The 25,673-nt window shown below is 39.8% G+C and overlaps 1 protein-coding gene across 1 annotated transcript in view; it reads right to left on the bottom strand.

Annotated features, from left to right (window-relative positions):
• lrrtm4l1 (leucine rich repeat transmembrane neuronal 4 like 1) overlaps nucleotides 1–16,202 on the bottom strand; it is a 63,036-nt gene extending 46,834 nt beyond the window's left edge. The window contains exon 1 of the mRNA XM_034095322.2: nucleotides 15,763–16,202. Coding sequence (XP_033951213.1) covers nucleotides 15,763–15,766 — 4 coding nt within the window. The 5' untranslated portion in view covers nucleotides 15,767–16,202. The remainder of the gene's footprint in view (nucleotides 1–15,762) is intronic.
• Nucleotides 16,203–25,673: the final 9,471 nt, after the last annotated feature.

Here is a 25,673-nt window from a genome sequence, read left to right as displayed (position 1 = left end):
CCGCTAGATGAACGTAATTGAGAACGCGTTCATTCTCAGCGCTGTATAACGGCGTTCAAACGTGCGTTCATTCTCAGCACTGTATTATAACGGCGTTCAAAAGTGTGCCAGATTTCATATGCCTTTCAGCCGAAAATCCAGTTAAAACACACCGTAAACAGGCTTCAAAATAATGCGGAAAACCACCCAATCTGGCAACAGCAAGCTGCCTGTGACGCGTACGCGCCTGTCACCCCTGGCTGTCGAACTAAAATATAAATATACTAAATATATCAGACTCCTCACAACAAACAATGTGGAACCGCGGAACCGGCGAGCATTGAATGAATGAATGAATTAGTATGGACGAAGCCGAGAGCAGCTGCAGCAGCACTCGCTCAGAGTGAGACTCTACGGCAGGGGTGGGGAACCTCCGGCCTCCGGCCGTATACGGCCCGCGAGACAATTTGGTACGGCCCTCGAGGTAATTTATAAACACACGCAAAAAATAAAAAAATGAAAGAAATCTAGACCGCAAAAAAATTAAACAAGCGAGTACCTGTTTTTCCTGGCCAAGGTCAGGGTCCTTGAACACAACACGAGCCTAACGTGTCATCACGTGGTATATGTCTCGACTGACAGGGGTGCAGTTCTGACGGAGAGCACCAGAACGCCACTCCAGCACTTCAGAAATTGCAGTACCGATAAGTCCGTACACATGCCACAGTTTCTGCGTGTCTGTGTCTTTAGTTGTAAGCCCAGTGGCGATCTGCTCATCTGTCATACAGTCAATAACTGTGTTGTTGTCATTAGCATCTGGTTAGCTAGCTATGCTAACGAATATAAGAAGCTTTGTCTACAACCAGTGAGGTAAAGGCACATCTTTATATGATCATTATAGTTATAAAAAAAATAAGAGAATAAAGTAAACAGGTATAAAATACTATAAGACAGTTATTAATAAAGAAGAATACAGTTTGAAAGGGTAGTGATTTGTCAAATATCCATAAATTAAAAGAAAATCTGCTTACAGTTGTGTTTGGGTGTTGAGAGATGTGTCCATAGATCTCCTAATGTTGCTCTCAAAGTGCAACACATCTTGCCAGGGGAGCATGCCCCCCGGACCCCTCTAGAGGAGGTTAGGTCCCCCCCACTTAAACCATGTTCACATGGATAGGAAACTAAATACATTTGCACACATCTTGTGTCCATAAATTATCTTTCTGTTTAGGTGGTCACGCCACACCCTGCACGTGCATGCATACGCGAGTCATGGTGAGATATCTGGATTAGGAGGTTGCTTTTTCTTTGCACAGAATGAAATGAATGAGCTGTGATTTTAGTTTTTTTAAGCAGAGGTCAATAACTTGTACGGCCCTCTGAGGATATTGTAAAAATTGAAATGGCCCATTAACATCGTACAGGAGACAAATAATAGCTCGCAGCAACTTATTGAAAAAAGAACTATGAACTATAAATTAGTTCATTTTTGAAACCATGAACTTTAGTTCAACATTTTGAATTATGAACTATGAACTGAACTAGTTCATTTTAAAATATGTGAACTGTGAACTGAACTAGTTCATGTAGAAAGTGAACTTTCCCAACACTGGGTATACAGTATGCATGAGAAGTTACTGTTTGACTTTGGACAAGGTTTTTGAAATGACAGCAAGTGAATGACATGAATACAAAAACAAAAGTGCATTACATTACTGGCAGAATGTGCCACTCTGTATACTTAAGTTCTGGAGAGACATATTGCTTGTCCAGTACGGACAAACAGGCAATGTAAGGTTCACAAACAGAGGAAGACCATGATTGTGATGGAAAGATTGCAAGAATTGAAGATGCAAATTCAAAAATATGCATTTGAGTCACTTTGTATTCAAATCGACAAGTATTTTAGAAAGTTGGCTACTTAGAAAGGCTCCAGGCTTATTTCAAAGTCGGATAATTACATCTTATTTGGGATGCATCTATGTACTCGCCTTGTGGACCTCCATAGGACTATCGGCAAATAAGATGGTTGTTAATGGCAGTGGACGATGTTTATCTGTTCCATCTCAATAACTTTGTTCTAGCTAAATGTTGCAGTGTGCGAAAAAGTACACGTCCCACCGTCCGGGACGTGTTGTTTACAATATCGGACAAGTAGATCTTTCAATTGACTTGTCCGGCGGACAAGTGACGTTTTTCGCCCCGATTTATTGACAAATGATTGATAAATTCAGTTTACAAATGGCAGAACTCATTCGCAAATTGTCCGTGTCCGCCATTGTTCGTTTAGAAATGTTAGTTTCGGTTCTGCTTGTCGATTCCTAAGGAAATGCATCTCGCCGCTTTCTGTACAGTTAGACGGGGGCGGGGCGGAGCGGGGCGGGAAGTGTAGCACAGTGGCAGGGTTGGGAAGCAAAACTCGGTTCCGAGTAGGAACAAATAACAATTCTCCGGTCCCGTGATTAAGAGTTGTGAGGACAGGAGGCAAGGCCGAGCCCCGCGGACAGCAGCTCTCTCTCTCTATGCTCCGTATCAGCTGATCGCTGCACGGTGCAGCTCAGCGTCTCTCTCTCTCTCTCTCTACACACAGCGGATCCGCAGCCCGTTTAACAGCCTCATCTTTGTCAAACTTTCTTATGTTCTGTCTCTAACACGTAATGAAGGTTATTAAGCGTTTTAGCTCCTGTGTTGTTAATATTGACCACCATTTCCTTTATGAAGGGAAGCAGCCTCCCTGTCTGTGTCCTTGCGCTGTCCTCACATCCCTGGACCCCCAGACTCGGAGGAGCACAGGGATGTCAGTATTGTTTATGAAGCAGGGTATAGAAAGTAAATTATTAAAATGCTATTTATACTATTTATTAACTTTTACAAACAGTGAGTAGCTGGGCAGCTGCCAGCATGTGTATTGCAGGACATGTGTAAGCGTGCAAGTGTCTTTGAGTTGTAGAAATGCGCTAGGATAGGCTATAAATATAATAATAATAATAACTTTATTTGTATAGCACCTTTCATACAGGGGATTGCAGTTCAATGTGCTTTACATCAGTAAAAAATAAGACATAACATCAGTGTAAAACAAGCAGCAAGAGCAAAGCATAAAGTGGGATAAAATAATTAAAAATAAAAACATGGGGAATAAAACATAGAGAAATAGTGCAATGTCAATCACAGAGAATAGTGCAGTATAATAGTGTAAAATCAGTAAAAATGCTTTGGTAAAGAGATTAAGCCTTTTAAAAATGCCTAATGTATTGGCTTCCCTAATATTGTTGGGTAACATGTTCCACAGTTTTGGGGCGTAGTTTACAAAGGCTGCATCACCGATCTTCTTATGACTCTTTCTGGTGACCTCTAATAGACCTGCATCTGATAATCGCAGTGTTCTGGCAGGTGTGTAGTTCATTAGAGAGTCAGCAATGTAGCTGGGTCCTTGTCCATTTAGAGCTTTGTATATGAGGAGAAGCACCTTCAAATCAATTCTAAAAGTTACAGGAAGCCAGTGTAGAGTAGCTAAGACAGGACTAATGTGTTCCCTCCTTTTGTATTCGTTAGTAGTCTAGCTGCAGAGTTTTTAATGAGCTGGAGTCTTTGTACATTCTCAAACTGCACCACTTAGAACTAACTAAACAATGCAGAGATTATTTTTATATAATTGTATTCAATAACCGTAAGAAATTAAACAGTATGAAGTGATTTGTAAATAGGAATACAGATTTGACTTAATGTTTTCATAAATATATTTTTCTCCCAGTTTGTCATGGGGCTTATTTTTACCCTCTCAAAGAACCGGAATCGAGAAACAAAAATAACCGGAATCGAAAAGCAGAACCGGAATCGTTAAAATCCAGACGATACCCAACCCTATGTGTGATGCAGTAAAATCTTACCGCTCACTTACGTTGAGCGGTGTTGTAAAAACCGTGGGAAAATGTAAAAAATACGATGACGAAGAAGAAGATTTCAGTGGCCCCAATTTTTGTCAATTCTGGACAAGTGAAAAATGTATTCGGACAAGTAAATTGCCAAACTCACTTGTCCATGGACAAGTACTCTCTAAAAACTTTTTCTCACACTGTGTTGTGTTGGTCACTCGCGTTCCACTATGAACAATTGCTGGCATATGCCCCCAATGTGTCTGCCGAATTAAGAAAAGAGCCACTTGCTAGAACAGCCAATCATCGAGCACATCTAGTTAAAGTACGAGAAGGTCTTGTGACTTGATGATGTTTTTCAAAAGTCAAGTTTAACTATGATCAGACACTTGGATTACAATTTTCCATTGAACAAAAGTTATAAAATGTGTGTTTCAAAGCAAAATAGTTATAAGAAAAACTGAAAATGGAATCAGCAGCAAACATTTAAAAAAATTGGAATTGGCAAGGAATGTACAATCAGTGCAGCTAGTTTACTTATCATTTCTATGTGTTGAGCTTCTGCTGTTAGCTGTAAACTAATTTTTGTAATCCTCTGTTGTCTAACTCATAGTATGCGGAACACATTCTAATGCCATATTATACAAGACCTTAAGGGATGACCCACAACACAGTTTGTTGTGGGTCATCCAGATACAACTATTCAAAAGCTACTTCAGTGTTAGTATAATACTCAATACGGGCAGGTTTGAATTGAGCCATATAAAGACCAAATATGGAGAAACTATATCCCTTTTCAAAAACAATAATTATTTTTTGGAAGTTGGAATTGATTCCATGCTGCAATGAGTTGGAATGTGGAACAATACATTGGTTTGAGGCTGACATTTATTGCAATTGCATGAGTGGAAGTCGTACATGGCAAAGTTGTTCCTAATTCCTAGCTTCTGCTCAACATCAGTTATGGTGTATGTTAGTTCAGAAAATCGCACAATCTTAATGGATCTGCCCAAATTCCATTTCCCATGTTACTACTAAAAAGCACATTATTGTGCATCTGGATTCGCATCGAAATATAAGAGAATGACAAACATGGGTTGAATATGTATATTTCCATAGACATATCTTAAGATAAGAGTAGTATGGCAAAAGTAATAGACATTTTCCACTGTGATTTCCTGCATACTAACAATAAGATAGGCAGTCCAACAATCTTTAAACTGCTTCTTTAATGAGTTTATAAATAATAACACATTGAATTGAAGAAGAGAATGAATGCAAACTATTGCTGGATTTATGTCAATAGGATTTGATTTGTAGATTTGATTTGTTTTTGATCTGTATTTTTGAAAATTATGTAACTTTTTAGCTTTTTTTAGCATATTGTTTATTATATTAAAACGTAGTACTTTTTTAGCATATTGTTTATTATATTATAACTTAGTACTTTTTTTTAACGCATGTAAGATATGCAACACTAAGCTGTCTGTGGCTCTTTCCTGCTGTAACGCTGCAAATGTCCCCTCTGTGGGACTAATAAAGGTATTCTGATTCTGAATATGCAAGAATGCAAGTGAAAAAGAAGTAGAACGATAGAGGAGGTAAATGAGTCCTAGTGACACTGAGTATGATAATTCAGTGCAGATATCACCCGTTGTGATAATGTGCGCTATAAATAAACCCCTAAAGTCCTCCAAGCAACAGATACAGTACACTGCCACTCTCATCACCTCCATTAGGTACCAAACTGACCAAGCATCCACGGCACTCTAGTCATTAGTCTTCTCTAAATGATGATTCCATTGGAGCTTTAAAAAGGCTCTGCCCTTAGGGGAAACAAATACATTTGGGATCAAACAGAGAGTTTGACTCACACATATTTTACATGGTAGGAAAATGTTATCGAAAGCCACAACATTCAGCCACTGGCTCATTAACGCCTCCGCAAGACACCATCTTTAATTAGCACACATTGGTTCAGCATGGATTTCTGTGTAGACGGAGGAGTAATAAAAACCCACCGGACATGTGCACACCAAGCTTCCATAGGAGGCAATACAGAGCAAAATGAATATAAGGCTTTCTCTTAAGCACAGGTTGATTATCTAACACTATCACATGTTGTATTCTGCACAGGCATCACTCAGGTTTGTTGTATGTTCTTCAATGCATCAGATGCTGTAAGAAGAAGAAACAAGGACTCCCATCAGACAAAATATATACCGGGCCTCCTACAGCTTTTCAAATGAATCATTTCAAACACTTGTCTCTTAGTCTGGCTAACAGCGGCAGTAGCCGACAGAAACATTATTTCTAATTGCGAGGATCTATATCCCTACATCTATGGGAAGAAACTAAATTGTAGTCCCTTTAATATTAATACAATGCTACAACCATGGCCTTTGGCAGGAAATGCTATCTGTTCCCTCTTGGAAGAGATTTGATCTTTTGTGCTAAGCTTCACACATAGATCTGTTTACCTGGCTCTCTCTTCTTAGTAGAGCATGACCAATCACAGCCAGAGGGTTTGGGAGATTTCATATCTTGTAGAACTCGGGGTTTTGAACAACTTGCACTGCAGTAATACAGAAGTACACATTAGGGCGCTTTATCACGAAGATAAATCTGTTCCTAACTTTCAAGTCCAAAGTCATTTTTTCCCCTCTACTTTTTACAGCAGTGGATGGGGTTTGTGTGGTAAGCTGCAAGTCTTATAGATTAATAGATTCATTTATTTCTAAGCACTTTAATGGATTGCTCCCTATTTTCTGCAGGGATGTCACCTTTAAAACGTAACCCTAACCATCAAGAACTTTTTTTGGGTGACCTGATTTAGCTTAAATCTGGAGTCACACCGGCAATGTTAAAGCTTAAATTAAAACGCTTTTCCTCCTTTAAAAGAATGTCAGACTCATCACAAAGTATCATAATCTATGAAAATGAAACCATGTTTCTCCTATGTCAAAAACCTGAAACCTTTATCACCTCATTGCAAGAGTACACGTTTCATATTAAGATAATTTAAGTTCTAACCGTGGAATGTCGAAAAACGCAGTGTTTTGCCCTTTAGCAAGTGGAATAGTGAAGCACAATATGGTTTCATGGCCTCAAAAAGGCTAAAGCACATTGCTCTTTCTTTTTTTTGTGTCACAATTTCATAATTTGTGTCTGATAAAGATGCAATTGCGGCCAATGAATATCCATTACGGAACAAACTCTGTTCTCCAGCTTCCCTCTGGGCTCAACTACAGACCAACGGGGAGTAGTTTATGGAAGTTGGACTCAGATGTTCAGACTAAATGTCAATGAAAATTTGTTGCACAACAGCAAAAGGTAAATCATTATATAATTCCATCAAATATATCTTATCCCCAATTACCTCCCCTATACATTTAACTTCCGACGTTTCTGGAATCCCATAAAAGTGAGACCACTCCCCTCCCCTCCCCCTGGCTGGGGACAGAGTGGATTCTGGCAGGACTAACGGAGTCAGCTGTCGTATTCCTTGGCAGTGCGACAAGTTGATATTTCATTTGAATACACCGAGCACTGATGCAAAGGCTATTACCCAGAGTGCCCAAGTGGGTTGGCCAGAGAGGCTAGGGCCGCACATGGGGCACTTCAAAGAAATGAAAAGTGAGGAAGAAAACTGAATATTTCTTATTAAGTGGTCTACTTTAGAAGAGGCTATACACATTACAATGGAGAGTTCTTTGTGGCAGCTGTACAAGGTTATACACTGGTAGAAATGAATAAACCATTCTCCCAGTATATTTAGCTTGATCTTCTTTTATAGAAAAATACAATTAATATGTAAGTGCCTTATTGGTAACCAGGAGGCTGTCGTTTATATACAATAGGTCTTTTTAAATCATTACAAACCCCAAATATGGATTTGATAATAATTCCAACACCGCCTCCATCATTTCCTTCGCCCTTCTTAGACTGTTCTACTCTCTGATACTGGAGCCAAGGGTCTTAAAGTGTGGTTGAGCTTAGGCAAGCAGAATTCTAGGGCACGACAGCATGTGTGATGGATTACATTATTGAGTGTGTTCGCCCAGATTTAAGGCAAATAAAATTAAAAATGATTTCAGGGCAACCAAGTGTGTGACATATTACCAGTCACATGGCCCATCATGCGACATTGAAATATTAAAATGAGGTACCTTTTACACACTTAAAACCCATTATTCCACGCACATTCATTTGAAAATTGGAGTCAGTCGTAATTTCAACTCACAGCAGATTTATGATAAAAGCTTATTTTACTACTGAAGCTGCACAAACATGCCAGTAGGAAACACATACTTTACAATTCAACAAGAACAAGACAAATGGAGGAATAGAGTAAAGCTGGCAAATATCACACCAGTAGTGGCAAACTACGGCTTAAATGGAGCAGCAAGCATTTACAATTCTAATTAAATGAACAGTCAATTATCTTAACTCAGCTATTCTGCTTGGATTTGTAAGGGATGTAGTTACTAATGTCCATGGAGTCCGTGACTTACTCTAGTGCAACAATAACAGACGGGGAATGAAGACAGACATATTGCTTTGCTTGCTATAGCTTATCCTGCTGGCACTTTTATGTGGAAAAAGAGAGAAGCCTAAATTATTACCACTTAAAGACTTAATGCCATGACAAGGAGTATTGATTTTCTAAGTCCAAGCATTAACATTCCAGATGAATGGGACTTAACATACGGTGTGTATAGTTTTAATGTATCCACAAAACAAACTGCCTGTAATGTACAACTTCTCTCTGTAAGTGCAGTGCAGCATAGCTGGCCACCATGTCTATTGATTCACGTGTCTAACATTTCAATTTACACCGTTAACTTTGAGGTTAGGATTATTCACCAATCCTATAAATTGAGTGTGTTTTTTTGGCAATCATCAGATTTGTTTCCCTCTTATGATGTTAATATGTGTCACAACTATTTACATCTTGTAGACACAGTATTGTTTTTACATTACAAGCAGCAGGAATTATTGCAAGGATGCTTGTTTGTATACTTTTAGACTGTATTACTTTTGTATTTATACAAGGTGAGATTCCTACTTTAAGGATCTATATTTTATTATCTTACGAACAACAAAGTTACTTGATTAAAAGTAATTTAAACTATAAATGGATTTTAAACAAATCGACTTCGTATAGGGAGGATAATACCTTCCAAGTTGCATTTTTTGAAATCTGTAAATTAAGAAAAAAAATTCTTAGCATGCAAGTTTAACAGGGTGAGCTATGTTAACTGACTGATGACAGTCCTTCCCAGAGCAAAAGGTGTTTGTCTGCGTAACACTTCAAAGAATAAAGATATTAAATGTACTTTGGTATAAGACAAACAGCAGCAAATCCGCACTTCTAAGTAACTGGGGCAGAACATGTTTTGAATAATAGTTGATTAATAATGCATTTCTCGTAAAAAATCTGATGTTTTTGACGTCTTGATTGTGACTCTTTTGTGTTTAACTAGCTTGTATGTGGATGTACTCATTTAAAAACAACAAATGATAGAAGCCAGACAGTCGTTTCATATAAATCATTATTTTTTTACCTTTTGACATTTTGTGGGTGAGGGTACAAAATAACCAATTAGCCTTTATAAAGGCTAATTGGTTATTTTGAATGTCAAAATGTTCACACAACATGTCTTTGGGGACATGAATGCTGTCTGCTGTGAAAGAAATGCAGAATGACTAAGGAAGAAAGTCTGTTTAGGCTTTGAGCCTTTGGAAATCCACAATTAAGCCTCTGTATGACCATGTTGACCATGCAAGGGATATTTAAATGAAAACATGGATGAATCCTGTTTCATTGTAAACAACCTATGCACCATGTGAATATTCCAAATGAAAAATATTGATGGTACTAAACAGAGGGCAAAAGTGATTATCAGCAGTGTTTTGATATGTCACAAGTTCCTTCCTGATGAAGATCCGTCAAAGATAGATCATAATTACATTTATACAAATAATTAGTGTGGTGCATTCTGGTTGTTGTAGTTTTTTTAAATGTTGAGCTAAAGGGAATACCACAGCCCCTTTTCCCTTTTTCTTTAAAGTCATGTAGCAATATCAAAAATATTATATTAGACAGTCCAGCTGTGTCTAGTCTCATGTGACGAGAACATTTTTCTAGCTGTGAAATACTTCTTTAAGGATGTGTTCCCCTAAAAAGATTACAGCATAATGGACACTTTTTGATATGAGGGAATTCAAAAGGTCATAACGCGGTGAGGTATGACTTTAACTTGGCAAATGTTACTTTGAATATTAAACCTATTCATGTTGAACATAGTTTTCGATATAGAATATATGAATTTTCCAACATCATACAGTTTTTCTCGTACAGCAGCGCAAGGTGGACAGTTTGCCTCTCTAACAGCAGCATCAATCTTAAACAGCCATTTGAAATGTGACAGCTTAAACTATACACAAGCCTATATGTTCGGTACTTAAATGAGAGTGGCTTTCCAATGGACCTACTTACACACCCAAGTTATTAGAAATATGTGCAGAGAGGCAGAAAGCTGCATTTATCGATATAAGTGCTGGTGTCAAAAGATCAGTACACACAAGTCGTTAAAGCTGGCGAGGAGGGCCTGATGTAAAGCCCGAGGAGTTCACACCATGGATGATGAGTGTGTGTCGGGTATGCTGGGAGTCAGTCAAGGTCAGAAGCATACTTATTCTGAAGTGAAAAAATAAATACTTAAAATTAAAGTTACATTTTATATAGACTATATATCATTTACTGTTCTCCATTTTTCCTTAAAGGTGGGGTAGGTAAGTTTGAGAAACCAGCTCGAGATCGCTAGAATTTGAAAATACACAACCGGAGAATATCTGCCACTTCCTTATAGAGCCCCTCCTCCAACACACGAACGCGCACATGACCAATGAGGGCACGAGATAAGTGTGTGCCCCGATGGAAGGCTGACAGGCAGGTAGGCCATCCAATCGATTGGTTGTACTTTTTACAGTATTACAGCTTCTACAGATGACATTTTTTTATGGATTTTTTGTCAAAGCACTTAAGATATTCATTGCTATCGGGATGTTAAGAGCATTCCATGGAATATAACAAAAAGTGTATTTCGAGCCGGTTTCTGAAACTTACCTACCCCACCTTTAATTAGTCATTTGAACTTTAAACGACAAGAATGCTTAGTAAAGTTACAGGAAGCGACAAATTAAGATGAAAGGTAATAAAATATACATTTATTTGAATACTTTTGCTTAATCTTACCTGATTCCTTTAGAATATTTTTTCTGCTGACCTCTTGTGGCCAAGAGAGTAACGACTATGGGTTGAAGGCATGTGGAGTACAATTATTATCATGTTGTTAAGAAAACAAAAAATGGTCACAAAACAACGCAAACTTTTTCCGGGGGACACTACAAGTGGTGCAAACAGTGAGAACAAGCTAGCTGTTGCTATAGTTTTGGCTTATGAAGATATCGAAGTTGGCTAGCACGGTAATCACATTACACTGACTTTATAATAATAAAAAAGTCAGCCAGCATTCAGAGGTAGCTTTAAATTAAAAGAAAATGCCATAAAATGGATATGCTCACGCAGAAAAGTAGCCAAAGACGCCGAACACATTGTATATCTAAAAAATCTGAAACTACGTTATATATAAATATAAATACAGATAACTCTTTCCCTGGGGGATATAGGCTTATTCAAGGCATAGATTAACTATTTTGGCAAGGGCTGCAATGTTTGCAAATCCATTTAAATGTAAAAGCAATCAAGCTTTTTTTAGATATCAGGTCATTTTTCAACACCACTGAAGGATAGCAGACTTAAATAATTTGATAATACAGAAAAGGCAACAAGTGCTGCCCAATGTATAACTGCTTTGGTTCCGTTGTTAGCTCCTTGCAGGGGTTTTCTGCCTTTGTCATTGCTTGCTGTGTTTGTGTTGTGAAACTGGTGAAGGTGTTTCTTAATTTGCTTGTGTTGTGTCTATTTGCAAGCATTGTTAATTTTCAGAGCTCTCAGGGAGACCGTAAAAATGTATAAAAAAACAACGTAGGCTGTAGTGGGCTTTGGGGACGTACACATATACACAACGCATTACCATGTGCTTGTAGTCTGTTTTTTGTTGTTGTGCAAGCTCAGCTCCCACATTGCTCACTGCCAGACTTTGTTCTCAGTTCTGTGTCTCTGCCCGTATCACATTGCACTACTTCAATGTGCAGGACACACTCTTTGTTTTTCACACTTGAGAACACAAAACAGATGAGAAGTCCAAACCTTGAGATGCTAGAAAGTCCAGCACTCCGAAAGGTCGACCAGGACGAATGAAATGAAAGGAATGACCAAGAGTTGCAGTGAAGGAATTTCATATGCTGTGTTTTGGCGGTTTAAAAGCGTGTGTGGGAAGTGGTGAAGTGAATATTACTAAACTGCTGCAGAAAGAGCCTGATGGGAGCTTTCAGTCAGCTCAGAATGAGGAAACATGCATCACGCTGACACAGTAATCCTTATTGATGGCTTGAGCTTGTTTTAAAGGAGCTGCTGGAGCCATTTACAATATTCAAGGTTACTTCTTCTCTGCCGTTTAAAATGTGAGTGAAATGTGTCTTTATTATGCATAACATGGCTCCGGAAGAAGTACTGGTAACATTTTCTGCCACTGCCTTTAATCTGTTGCATAGAGAGAACTAGAATTTCAATGTTTATTTCATCTACTTGATAATTAATTGATAGAGCAAAGACATTTGATCCAATCATATTCTCAAATTCTGCATAATGGCGTTAAATCTGCAGGAGAAATTAGCGGTTCTCAGCCAGTGGCAAACCTCTGGATCTTCTAATTATGTTTGGAATTGCAAAAAATGTGTACACAGGTTTGTTTTGTTTTCAAGCAGAAATTCAGCTTATGTTTCCAGACATGGCTCCAAAGGCCAATTACTGTCTGTGTGCTGTAGGAAACTGATGGATTATCGTAACAATTGAAGGTTATTTCAACATAATTGTCCAGTTGCTCTTGCTAAGCAGTACTACAACATGAGTTGAGTACAGTCTGTCAGGCCTCTTGTTGTTCACAATGACTCCTGTTTTGTCCGCCCCAACTAAAGTTAATGTATCCCTCTTTGCATCGTTTACAGAGCTTTGTTGTTGTGGGTTGATGAGCTGAATATACATTTCACAGCTAAGGCCACACATGTGATTAGAATCAGTGTTGGCCTCGTCAGTAACCAGTATGTACCTCGTAGCTTGTTTTGGCTCGTATAAGCCCTTAGGCCTAACCATACGACATTACTTGATGCTTTATTAATCGATAAATTGTCAACTATTGATTCGCCAACAATTGATTCATTTTTTTAAGTAATTTATTAAGAACAATAAAGTGTCTACTTTAGCTTCTCAAATGTGAATATTATTTGCTTTTCATTACTTCTCACTTGACTAATGGAACATTTAAAGACCTAATCTTGGGCTTCTGAGAAACACTGGACGCCATTTTACACAATTTTCTTCATTTTTCAGATAAAAAAGACATCATCAAGGGATTATTCTGCAAATATTCGTAAATTGCAGGCCTATACATTAATAGATTAGTAATAATAGATTTAATTTATTAGCGCTTTTACAGGTGCTCAAAGACGCTTTACAGATATAGTGAAGAGAAAAGAAAAGAAAGGAACAACAAATAAATATATAGTTAAAGTCAAAGTCAAATAATACAAAAACAATCACATTAAAAGCCAGATTGAAGAGCTGAGTGTTTTGAAGGTGGTGAGGTCAGTGCAGTCTCTGATGGGTTGTGGGAGTGAGTTCCAGAGGGAGGGGACATTGACATTAGTCAATTATAGAAGATAAAATTAAACACAAATTCAAAATATGCTGTAGTTCTGCATTTCAAATGTGAGAAAATGTTGCTCTTTTTGGTTTTATATCACTGTAAATTGCAAATGATGGTGTTGTGGCCAGGAAATTCAAGCATTTCAGGGAAATTGGGATGGGAGTTAATCAAATGTAGTCAAAGTATATCATGCTTTAGATAATTGTTTGCTGTAACTCTAGTTGCTATTCTGAGTAGTTCTTACTACGCTGGTATTCTCAAATACAGCAACAAGTGTCCGTGCAGATCCTAATCAGGGCCCTGTCAGGGTTGCAAACAAGGATTATTTTCATTATTGATTAATCTGCCTGACATTCTAGATTCATTGATTTATTAGAATGAAAAATTTGTGAGACATGAGACAATTGTAAAATGTGTGATATTGGTCTATTTAAATAAACTTTGATTCATTGATTGATTGATAACAAATATCAGAAAATGGAGAATGATGGCCTTACTAGTTTCTCAAAATCCAAGTTGATGTTTTAAAATCGTGTTTGTCACTTAAAAAGCTGAACATAGTTTAGTGTAATATGACATCAGCCAGAAAATCCCCATATTTGAGAAGCTACAAACAGCATTTTAGGATAATTTGCATGGAAGATTACCACGATTACCTACACTACAAGCATTAGGCCACATCATGTTGATGTCATGTTTAATTGTCCCAAGGAAGAAAAGGTCATATCTAGAGACAGTGTTAATGTTGCCCTCCTACGTAATTTGTGAAAAACAAGACACTGCGAGGGAGCAATTCAGTCACAAGTGTTGATATCCTAAGCAATGCAGCCACTTATTTTGGCTGAAAGTAACTGGGATGACATAATTAAAACTGTAAAAGCATGTGCTCATTAGTCGAGCTAAACTGCTAATTACTTGGATAAGTGCCACCATTCTGCACAGATGTGCGGGGCCGCGCGCATCTCTGCAGCCTGTGCCAGCTTTCCGGTTCATTTAAAAATAAAAAACGAAACAAAAGAAGAGGCATAACTAAAGCGAGACAAACAAAAATCCATCACAGTGGGGCTGCAGTTTCAAAACGCCTCTCTCTGCACCTAACCGCCAATCAAACAAGTGTGCATGAGTGTGCCTCTGCTGAATAATAGTCCTTCACTGAGATTTTCAACTAAAGTTGCACTTTATGAGGAGATGAGGCTTTCCATCATAACACCTGCAGAGGGCTTGAATTTCAACCTCGTTTCACGCATTTTCAGTGACATTCTGAACACCCACCGTTCTCTTTGAGCACCTAAAGAATATGCAAAAAAATTAGCTGGGAAAACCGACGAGAAGTGTGGGTTTGTGAGGTTTGGAGCACCCACAGTCAGTAAAATGGAGGAGGCTGATAGGCAGTGTGGGATGAGATTGTAGGTGCCCAGAGCTGTCAGGAGAAGAGGGGAGGTGGATGCAGTCAAAACATGCCAGAGCTCTGATTTGAAAATAAGGAGAAGAGGGAGGGGGGGGGGATATGCAACTTCAATACGGGGGATATATGACACTTAAATGTTGTCAGGGACTACGGATGGAAATTAGCTCAAAGCTCAAATCCGGCATATTTACACTTGAAGCATTATTTGTTTAAAGTGTTCATCAATGTGCATTGTCCCTGTTCAAATAAACGATTACATTAAATGAAAATAAATGACACATAATTGTCTATTATTAGCCGCAGCTCATTGTGCACCTGCACGTCGCACATTTTGGCTTCACTTCCACATCATAAAGGTGTGAGCATTATTGTCTCCATCCTCCTCTTGAGGCACCACCACTCCCTCCTGCAGTGTTTGTGTTTTTACATTTAATCGAGCAGGAAAACCTCTCAGTGGTGATGATGCGACGAAAATAATCTCAAGAAATATTGGCAGTTGGAAAAAAAGTAGTTACCTGGAGCGAATAAACCGCAAGAAAGATGGAATTATCCAAACATCCACACTATCATATGCGTCACATCAACCCTCATTGTTATAATAAGGACCACATATACGCTCAACTAATACTAGTGATGATTCAGACTGATGATGCCTGCTCGTACTTACCCATGATGGCTCATCGGTCCGTTCCCCCCCGGTCCTCCGTGGCGCAATCCGCCGCACAGATCACGACTTCCTCCTGTCTCCTTTTCCTTTCCCAGCACCTGGAGAGCCCCCGCAGCTCCACGCGCCACTCACGCTTCGGGTGACTCGCCTGCCTTCATTCTAAAAAACTGCCTTGTATTATAAAAAAGCTTCTAAAGTTTGCGCCCATGCTCCTTGACGCAGGGGGAACTTTCTAAACATGTCGCACATATCCATCCAAGTTGGAAGTCAAACGCCAGGGTATATAGGTTTTGTTTTCAACCGATAGTCTTGGAACAGGTGAAAAAAACGTCACACGGTGCAAAAGTTAACGACGAGGTGGGATTCGGTGCGGTGATCGGCCGAGGCAGGTGTCCTCTGCTGCGCAAACATCCAGCGGAGACGCGAGGCGAGCAGTGATCGCAGGCAGCAGGCGCGGGCACTGTCAGGGGCTCCTGTGTGCAGCGCATCGGAGAGCGGGTTCCGCGTGTGCGCGCCCGGCTGCGTGGGGGACGTGTGTTTGCGCGTGTGCACGTGGGAGAACAAGAAACGGGAAAGAGGATTCAATGCAGTGTTTAACAGCTGCAGGCAGATATGGTCAAATGTGAGATGTTGTAGTTTTTTTTCGTGGATGGGATTTTCTCCATATCCACCGACACAAACAAACCAATGAAGTCTCTTGCTTTACCATGTCCATTATGCAGGTGTATATGCTGAGGGCTAAGTGGTCATCATTATAGCATGAGTGGGTATGCCTGATCCCACCTCTTGTTGCATAATTATTGTGGATAGCAAGGATGTATTGCCTGGGTTTGCAACAGCAATACTTTCCCCGAGACATTTTAAAACAGTGAAGCATGTATACCATTAGGGAACCGGTCAATGTCTGAATTAGAGAGAAAATGGTTGTTTCCAGCCATTATAATCCTTATTGTATCCCAATAAAAGTCCCACTGCAATGCGAATTCTCTTTAACATGAAATACTCAGATTGAAGTATTGCAAAGTTATCCCCACAGTCCATAACACCTTCAAATATTTGATTTAGTCCCCCCCCCTCATCCTTTCTTATTCCTAGGATGGTATTTGGTCTCTAAATTGGTACTTTCTTTTCAGATGTTTCAGACACTAGGACAAAAAATCAATTATACAACTGTTGCCATTAGGAGAAATAGCTCCAGCCTGGCGTGACTTCTGGGATAGTCTTGGCACACCATTTAGTGACTTAGTGAACATTTATGACGGTGTGACATTGAAAGTACAGTAGGACGTTCAAAGTGAGCAAATACAGACGATTAACTGTCTTCAGTCAGGCTTTGGGTTTTGCATTGAGAGAAACTGCAGGCTGGTACAAAGGGGAAGTCAAAAAAATATGTAATCCTTTTTTAAAGGGGCCCTATTATACTTATGTGTTGGTTTATTTGTTCAAATGTGATATGTTTTCATGCTTTAATGTTCAAAAGGTGCTTTATTTTTCTAATACTGCTGTGTTGCTGCACCTCTTTTAAGCAAGAGCCAAGTCTGCTCTGATTGGTTAGAAGGCCAGCTCTGTTGTGAATGTTCATCTATTTAGGAATGTCCCACTCTTAGCATAGCGCTAGCCAAGAAGCACAAGTATTACGAGTGATGTCGCGAAAGTAAACAAAGGAAACCAATGGAAGGGCGGGGGGGGAGGGTGTGCAGGAGAGAATCTCACTCTGGAGGGAACTCTGGGATTCTAACCTTTGTAGACCAGGTACATGCACTAAATCCTATATAACGCGCTGCAGGGAAGGGTAAACTCAACAAAGCATAATAAGGCCAACTACAAAAGCATTTGTTGAACAGCATTAGTCATCGGCAGGCTTTTTCTATAATGTATCTGAAATCCTGAGGCGTGTGTTTCACTGTGTCTTTTCTTCTGACAGTTCAGTAGGTGGACACCTGCTTTGTTTAAAATACTGTGGGTGCTCTTATGCTCCATATACTATAGTTAGAGCATGTTCTGTTGATAAGGAAGGAATGATACAAAATAACTTGGTTTCTTATTTTCTAAGGTTGTCTAATACTGTATAGTACAGCAAAACCATCTTCATGATATTTAATTTTATATTTAATTAAGTTGCATTGCATCTGATATTGAGGTTATAAAAAGTAGTAAGGAAAGTAATCAGGTTACATTCTTTTATAATTTGATAATTGGATTAGATAATTAATTAGATTTTGTTTACAGGTAATGTGAACCATGTACCAGTGTCTTGGCCAGTGGCTTCCAAAATCTGCTTCAAGACACTGGTACTGGCCGACCCAGCTATAAAGGGATCAGCCCCTTCCGGCCCTGGTTAAACCATACAATCCATCACGTGCACTTCGCTCGGCCAGTCAGCCAATCGGCTTGCCTCTTCATCTCTGCGAGTGGGACCCAGGTACCCCTCCAAAACACGCCGGTTTGCTATCCTCCTAAATGGTGGAACGAGCTCCCCACTGTGATCACGACAGCAGAAACCCTGCATGTCTTCAGTCGCAAACTGAGTTCAAATTATTAGTTTGGTGTGCATGTGTCACAGTAATCTTTATAACAAGAAGAAATGGAAGAATGTAAATGCAAACTGAGCAACAGGGGTACAAAACCTACCTGATTACCTAGTCGATTGTTTCTATTGTGGGCAAATCAAAGTATCTGGCTTTCTGTGGTCAGACCAACAGCAGCAAAAATAATGATGTGTTCTTTAACTGTCTGACTTGTTCTGTTTATTTGAGCCGGTCACATAGCAACCCCACTTCTTTATTTGTGTGTGGATTTATGAAACCTCAAAGACAAGATTTTTCGGAGAAACAGGATTAAATCCTTTAGCTCTCGTCTAAAATGAGGTGCTGTTATTATCCAGTTCCTGCAGTGCTTTCTGGAAATGTGTCCATGTTTTTAAATAGAGTCCGCCCCGGTGATAACATTTAGTTCCTGATATAACATTTAGTCCAGTGCAGCTCAGTCAGGAATGACATTTGAGACAAGCAGTGACAAGAGCCGTGAAATGAATGTAACAAGCGCAGGGAGCTGGCCCATGGAGGTCTGATGTTGGCCCCGTCCCCATGGAGCCGCATGTCACAAGGAGGCAGGGCTGTAAATCAGTAGCGCTATGGGTACCCCCCCCCCAAACCCCTTCCACTAACCTCCTCCTTCTCCTCGTTGACCTCAGACGGGGCCTTGGTGCTGCTTGTGAAGAGGACGAATGGCAAACAGCAACGAAATGTGGTGTCAGCAGAGAGGTGTCAGGTAAATGCAAGAGGAGGAGGAGGAGGAGGAGGAGGAGGAGGAGGAGGAGGAGGAGGAGGAGGAGGAGGAGGAGGAGGAGGACGACAGGTGATGCCACTTGGGTGAGCTGTGAAAAGCATGTCTGTCTCTTGGGGTCTGTCTCTATAAGACATCTTTATGTGAAAAAGGCCTCCTGCTACCGAAGGGAAAATGGCTCTTGTTTGGAAAATAATGAAATACTCAAATGGTGTTTTAAAATGTGGGTTAGGTTTGGATCTAAAAAAGACTTTGTTCGGAAACATAATTATTTTGGTTCAACATTGGGACAGAGCGGAGGTCAATAGCGTTTTCGACCTCAGCAACAGAGAGGGTAAAAGTCAACAGGTAGGATTAAATACACATCTGAAAGACTAAATAAAAAACAAGAAATTCCCCCAAAAGAAAGTTGATTAAAAAGACAAGATGGAGTGTAGAAAGAGACAACAGGGATCTGAAAAGGGAAGATAAATACAGAAAAAGCTATATAAGCTGACGTCACTAAATGTGCCAAACTCAGCATTTGTTTTGCAAATAAAAATGGCTTGCAGCTTGAAATTGAAAGTACGTAACAAGAAGTCATAACCTGACTCGCCAGATTGTTTATTGCAGACAACTATCTGACAAACCGTCATTGGAAAGGTTAGGAAGATACTTGGCAGGCGATTGGGATTAACCATTTCTCTTTTACGTTTGTTCGTTTCCATGGTTTCAATAATAACCGTGCGGTGAGGGATAAGGAACAGGTGCATGGATAAAAGAAAAACATCAACGTCATGCTGTTTATTGCTCTGCTTCTATAGAGCCAGACGCAGAATTCCTAAAACCATAGAGAGCGTTTACATTGCAACACAAACATGACGTCAGCGTTTAGTTGAATGCATGTTTTTCTGCGGATGACAGCATCAGGGTTGATTACTCAGAGTTCCCATAAAGAAGGTTTTGTTTTTTGTGTGAAAAAAACTAATTATTGTTTTTAGCCCTGAAAAAGCAAGATTAAAATATCTACTACACTAAAATCGACAAATAATTCCATAAATGTTAGTGTAGTTATTGACTGGGCACTAAGTTTCAACAGTCACATTTAAGCCCAGTCTGCTCTGATTGGTCAACTGCTTAGAGATTTCTCGCCCCTTAGCCTATCACGTACAATGTGTTGGAGCACTATCCTATAGAAGCTTGAGTGTTACATAGTGATGTCACTATGTCGTGGAAGTAAACAAAGGACTACAATCAAGGCGTTACAGGAACTTTGGGATGTTTGTATTCGCAAACCATTTACATTCACTTAAAGGAATGGTCCACTCATTAGATAATTCATCAAAACTTCAGTATTTAGTGAAACGTTATGTTTAAACCATACCCAGAAGAAATCAGCGATATTCCCCGGTAAATAATGATTTTATAGCTCTTTTTTATCAAGACCTGTAGATTCCTGTGCTACTTTTAAAGCAAGGAGCGATGTTTTCAAATCTGTAATCAAAAAGCTCCTCAAAAACGCAAGCAGGTCCTACCGTTGGCTTTTCAAACTGACAAGAGACGCTCTAACTGTTTTTCAAATGTAACAGTTTGAAAAGCAAGCAAACTGTCTGATTGTCTTTAGTTTTCCGCTGTCGTGTGATAGCAACATGGAGGATTTTAACATTCATTTTAATATATTTAGAGAGCACAGTAATTTGGAGTAATGGTTAGTGGCTGATGAGTCCCCAGTGAAGAAAAGAAAAAGACAAGAGGGACAAGAAAACAGCGGAGAAGTAACGGGCAGAAACCCTCCTTTTTACGCAGCGGTCCAGACATAGACATCAAACGGCAAAACATACAGTGTGCAGTTACTTTGGCATCAGGGCAGGGATATCGAGATACTTTCCAAGGTTTGACATCATGAATTGTGCTACTTTTAAAGCAAGCAGCGATGTTTTCAAATCTGTAATTAGAAAGCTCCTCAAAAACGCTATAGAAGCAGTTCCTGCCGTTGCTACGTTAGTTCAAACAGTAACAACGGACTATTTTTCTTCGCGGATGCATTTAAATTTAAATCAATACATACAACTATTTTTTAAATCAATAAAATCATTTTCTAAATCCATAAAAGCATTTCAATTAATATTGGGAGTCATACCGTTACTTTGTTGAGAATGTGGCCATGTAATAAGCGGGATAATGTGCAGCGACTTGGTCATTATGGGGAAAAGAACACCTTCATGCCGATCTAGATCCCTCCGCTTCGCGTCGGGCTCCTGATCAGCCTGTCGGTGTTCTTTTCCCCATAATGACCGCGTCGCAGCACATTATCCCTTACTTATTCTTACTCCGAGCACTACGTCTGCTCCTCCGTCGCTTCACACTTGCAGAGGGCGATTTCTCAACTGGCCGAACTGGTGTCCTGGTCGGTGATGACACCAGAAAGACCGATGGTACTGCATCTCCATTAAGTAATGGTTGTTCCATAAATCCCATGTTATGTTTTATCATACTCTCAGAGTAGTCGTCCGGAAATTTGAAATGTTCGCTGCATACATGAGCCTGTGAATCTTTCGGTTCGGGCCGGCCACATTTCGCTAGCCACTGCCTCTGAATGTACTTCTTACGCTTACCTTTTGGCAACAGATGGAACTAAGCATTCCGTGGAGAATTGTGGCAATATTTCGCGATACAGTGAGGCATATTTGAAGAGAGAAACTACAGTAAATAACAGTACAGTACTGATCAACGTGTCCTCGAAAACCAAACGCATGGTTTACGTCACATCCGGAAAATGGCGGCGCCCACAGTGTTGATGTTATTTCGGTATATAATCAGTTTAAAATCACTGATAATGTCATCGGATTAAAAAAAAAAAAAGAAAGACTGGCAGAGACTGGTCTGTTTTATCAGATGATAATTATTTAAAAATGAGTGTCATGAGCATACCATTCCTTTAAACCAGTATAATACACTACAGGAAAGGGATAACCCCATAAAGCATAACAGGCCCTTTAAACATAGCAGGAATTCATGTCTTCCGTCGAAAACAAGTTACAGAAAAACGTATTCATGCAATTCCTCAGTTGGCTAGACTACTCAAATGTAAAAAAAATCAATCGTACAGCTGCAGCTTGTCTTGAATTGTGCCGCCATGTGTTTCACTGACACCGAGAAAGTGGAGCACATCACACCCGTCCTTGAATCTCTGCACTGGCCTCCTTAGTGTCAACGGATAGCTTTTAAAATCCTGTTACAAGTCTATAAAGATCTAAATGGTCTCAGGCCTCGATACATCACTGAATTACTTTTACGTTAGGAAACACCTGGACCCCCCAAGTCTGGAAAAACTGTTATAATCCGTCAATGTAATCAAAGCTGATCTAATCATTAACCCTTTTTTTTCTAAATTGCATTTTGTTTAATGCAATCTGTTTAATCTTTAGCCATTTACCCAAGAGAGTTTTCTTTATTTCTCTTTCTTTTCAAAATTGGATTTAAAATATGTTTTGTTTGTGATATAAACCCAGTTTGGATAAGGTTTTCATTTAGGCAAATCAAAAATAGTTATTGAAAATAATTACTGTTCAGTCCTTCCTGTTACTTTTGACATATGCTTGTATCCATATACAGTACTGTAGCTATCATAATAATTGGGACAATATTATGCAAAAAAAGGAAGGAAATATATTGTTTTGTGTCTGAACATGCAGTAATACAATTTGTAACATTTATCTTCAAGTTAAAAATATTTAAGTGAATATATTGAGATAGTGCATTTGGCTCACTGTTCAATTTTATTCTGGTTTAGATTACCTTCAATGTCGCCCCCTTGCAGATGTGTATGATGAAATAATGTTACAAATTGTGTTGCATGCATTTGTGCATGTTACAGATCCTAACAGTTCATAAATGCTTATCGGCTGTGAGTAAAAGGGCAAAAAACAGAGCTTCCTCTTCCTCTGTGTGTTCCAATGCTCTGAAGTAGTGATGTGATTAGAGTAAGGGTCTGCTCCTGATTCTGTTGTTGAATCAGTTGCAAGTCAGGGGTACAAACTTTTTGTCATATCTAGGACAACAAAAGCTTGTGCTGTGAAAAACGACTGTTCAATGTCCCAACTAGGGAACCATCACATCACCCCTGCTGATGCCAGAGCCAGTCTACAGTCTCCGCTTTGAAGAAGAGAAGAGTGAGACATTTTCATTTTTAATGCAGAGTCCAGACTTTTGAACATTCTTACATGTGTTATTGCTGATGTAAAGTGTATTTCTAAGCCATGGTTGGTTGTGTTTCTTTTTAAATAATGCAACAACAATGCAGTTCTAGTGTCTTAAACTCAGCTAAGGTTTTTCAATGTCTCTTAATCAGCAGTTGTGTTTCAGTCTCTCTATTATTCACCAACATTCAACAGGGAGAGCTTTATGTTGCAGAGGCAGTGACAAGAGTATCTTCTAGTAGCTCACTATGGTGGTGCGATCACTGACATGGTGTTCTTGACTTGCTACATGTAATTATATAATTGATTAATCACTGCAAGTCATTTTAGTTTCCTGCAACAATGTATGAAGTGAATGCCTGAAATAGTAGTGGAAGGGATGAAATGAAAAAGAAAATCAGCCCCTTAAACTTCAATAAGACACAGTTATTGGCTCTGGGAAGCTGCGACAGGCTTGGTTTTGAAACTCGATTAAAGATGTTTCAAACTAAATAACCTATTCTAGTCATTGGTAAAAACCATGCTAGCTTGTTGTAAAGAATGCTAAACAATGCTCCTAAATTACACTACATTATTGGAAAGGGAAAACAAGCAAAACTAAAATACTGGGGTTCTCAAGACTCCTCTTTACAGACATGCCCACTTTTTGCTTATCCCATGCAGATTGTGTCAAAAAAAGAAAGAACCTTTAATGTCGATTTTTCTAAAAATTATGAGTTTTAAGATGATGATGGTGTCCCAAAGGAGTCTTTCAAAATCGTAAATTGGTTATAACTGGAAAGCTGAGAGCCTTCAATTAGCCCATTTGTATCTGAGGGTGATGATGTGATTCCCCATAATATGCCTTTTTATTGTAAAGGAATCACTTTTTTAATAAACTGAAAGTATAAAATGAACCTCTTGGTACCTGAGTTTCAAAATATGTAAAACCACACTCTATAGACGGAGGGCATTCAGAGTTTCAAGGAATTTCCAAGTTAAGGGGTGATGAGATATTTCGAAGTGCTCACAATTTAATTGCTAAAAAAAGGACGTGTTCAATAACCAGGTGTCAAAACACAGTTTTACAACCCGGCTCATGGGCTGTAACATAAAACAGGGAGGCGAGACGAGAGGTAAGAATATATAGTTTATTTGTTTCAACACAACACTAAATGGACACCAGCATCAGGTCCCCGACGCTGGCGCAGAGAGAGTGCCCAAAGGAGTGAGAGCGACACAACCGGCTGGGCTCCTCCTTTATCCCGCTTCACCAGGTGTAGCTCATCAGATAGGCATCCGCCCACAGGTGCGGCTCATCAGCACCTGAAACAACCTGAACAAACCACACACACACACACAAACACACGGCACCCCACGTGATGTGGAGGGGTCGTCACACTCCCCCCCATAACAAAGGAGTTCCACTAGAACACCGTTAACTACCTAAATAGCTAGGAGCTCTTCTCCGATATTTTGGCGTGGACAGAAGACCACTCTGGCCAGTCCCTTGGCCAAGCACCTGGAAGAACCCGGAATGTCCCTCCAGAGACCGCAACCTAGCCCCCGGCAACAAACCCAAGACCTGGCCCCCAGGTCGCTGCCGAACAGGCCCACCCGTCTGACACACGTGACATGATCTAACATGCCGAGACACATCTCTCCTCAAACCAGGCCAAAAGAAATACCGCAACAGGTAACCACATGTTTTACGGACACCCAGATGTCCCGACTGCCCATGCACTTTTCTGAGGACCTCCCCGCGAAACCTGACATCTATTGCACGTCTGTCCGTCCTGGGAGAGGGATCCCTCCTCTGTTGCTCTCCCTGAGGTTTCTCCCATTTTTCCCTTTAAACTGTGGGTTTTTTTCGGAAGTTTTTCCTTGTACGATGTGAGGGTCTAAGGACAGAGGGTGTCGTATTGTCATACTGATATTCTGTACACACTGTGAAGACCACTGAGACAAATGTAACATTTGTGATATTGGGCTATATAAATAAACATTGATTGATTGCTTGATTGTTTGATTGATTGATTGATTGATTGATTGATTGATTGATTGATTGATTGACAGGAACCACAATCTGATACCCTGGCCCACCAATAAAGCCTTTCCCACGTGACCACCACTTTCTGACCAGCAATCCCCCATGCAGCTGACAACCCCTGGTGACAACATTTCCATCCTCGGTGGAGAGAACCGCCTCAAAAAACGGACTGAGGGAGACATCCGCTTTCTGCTCCATCGCCAACTCACTGCGGAATACCGACAACAACAAGTCAGGAATAACCACAGAATCTCTCGCACTGACCTCTTCACCCTGCTCAGATTCCTCCTGTGCACGGCTCACAGCCCGGGTCACAGAGCAAGCCACCAACACTGCAGGAGAGCACTTGGCATTCTCCTCTGCCTTAACAATCCCAGTAGGAGAAGATGACTGCATGGTAGGCGGTGGACCCTCAGCCC

Source organism: Pseudochaenichthys georgianus, chromosome 12 (genome assembly GCF_902827115.2).
Source record: "Pseudochaenichthys georgianus chromosome 12, fPseGeo1.2, whole genome shotgun sequence".
In the NCBI taxonomy this organism is placed as follows: Eukaryota; Metazoa; Chordata; class Actinopteri; order Perciformes; family Channichthyidae; genus Pseudochaenichthys; species Pseudochaenichthys georgianus.
The sequence above is the reverse complement of the archived record's forward strand: the minus strand, read 5'-3'. Positions and strand labels throughout refer to the sequence as shown.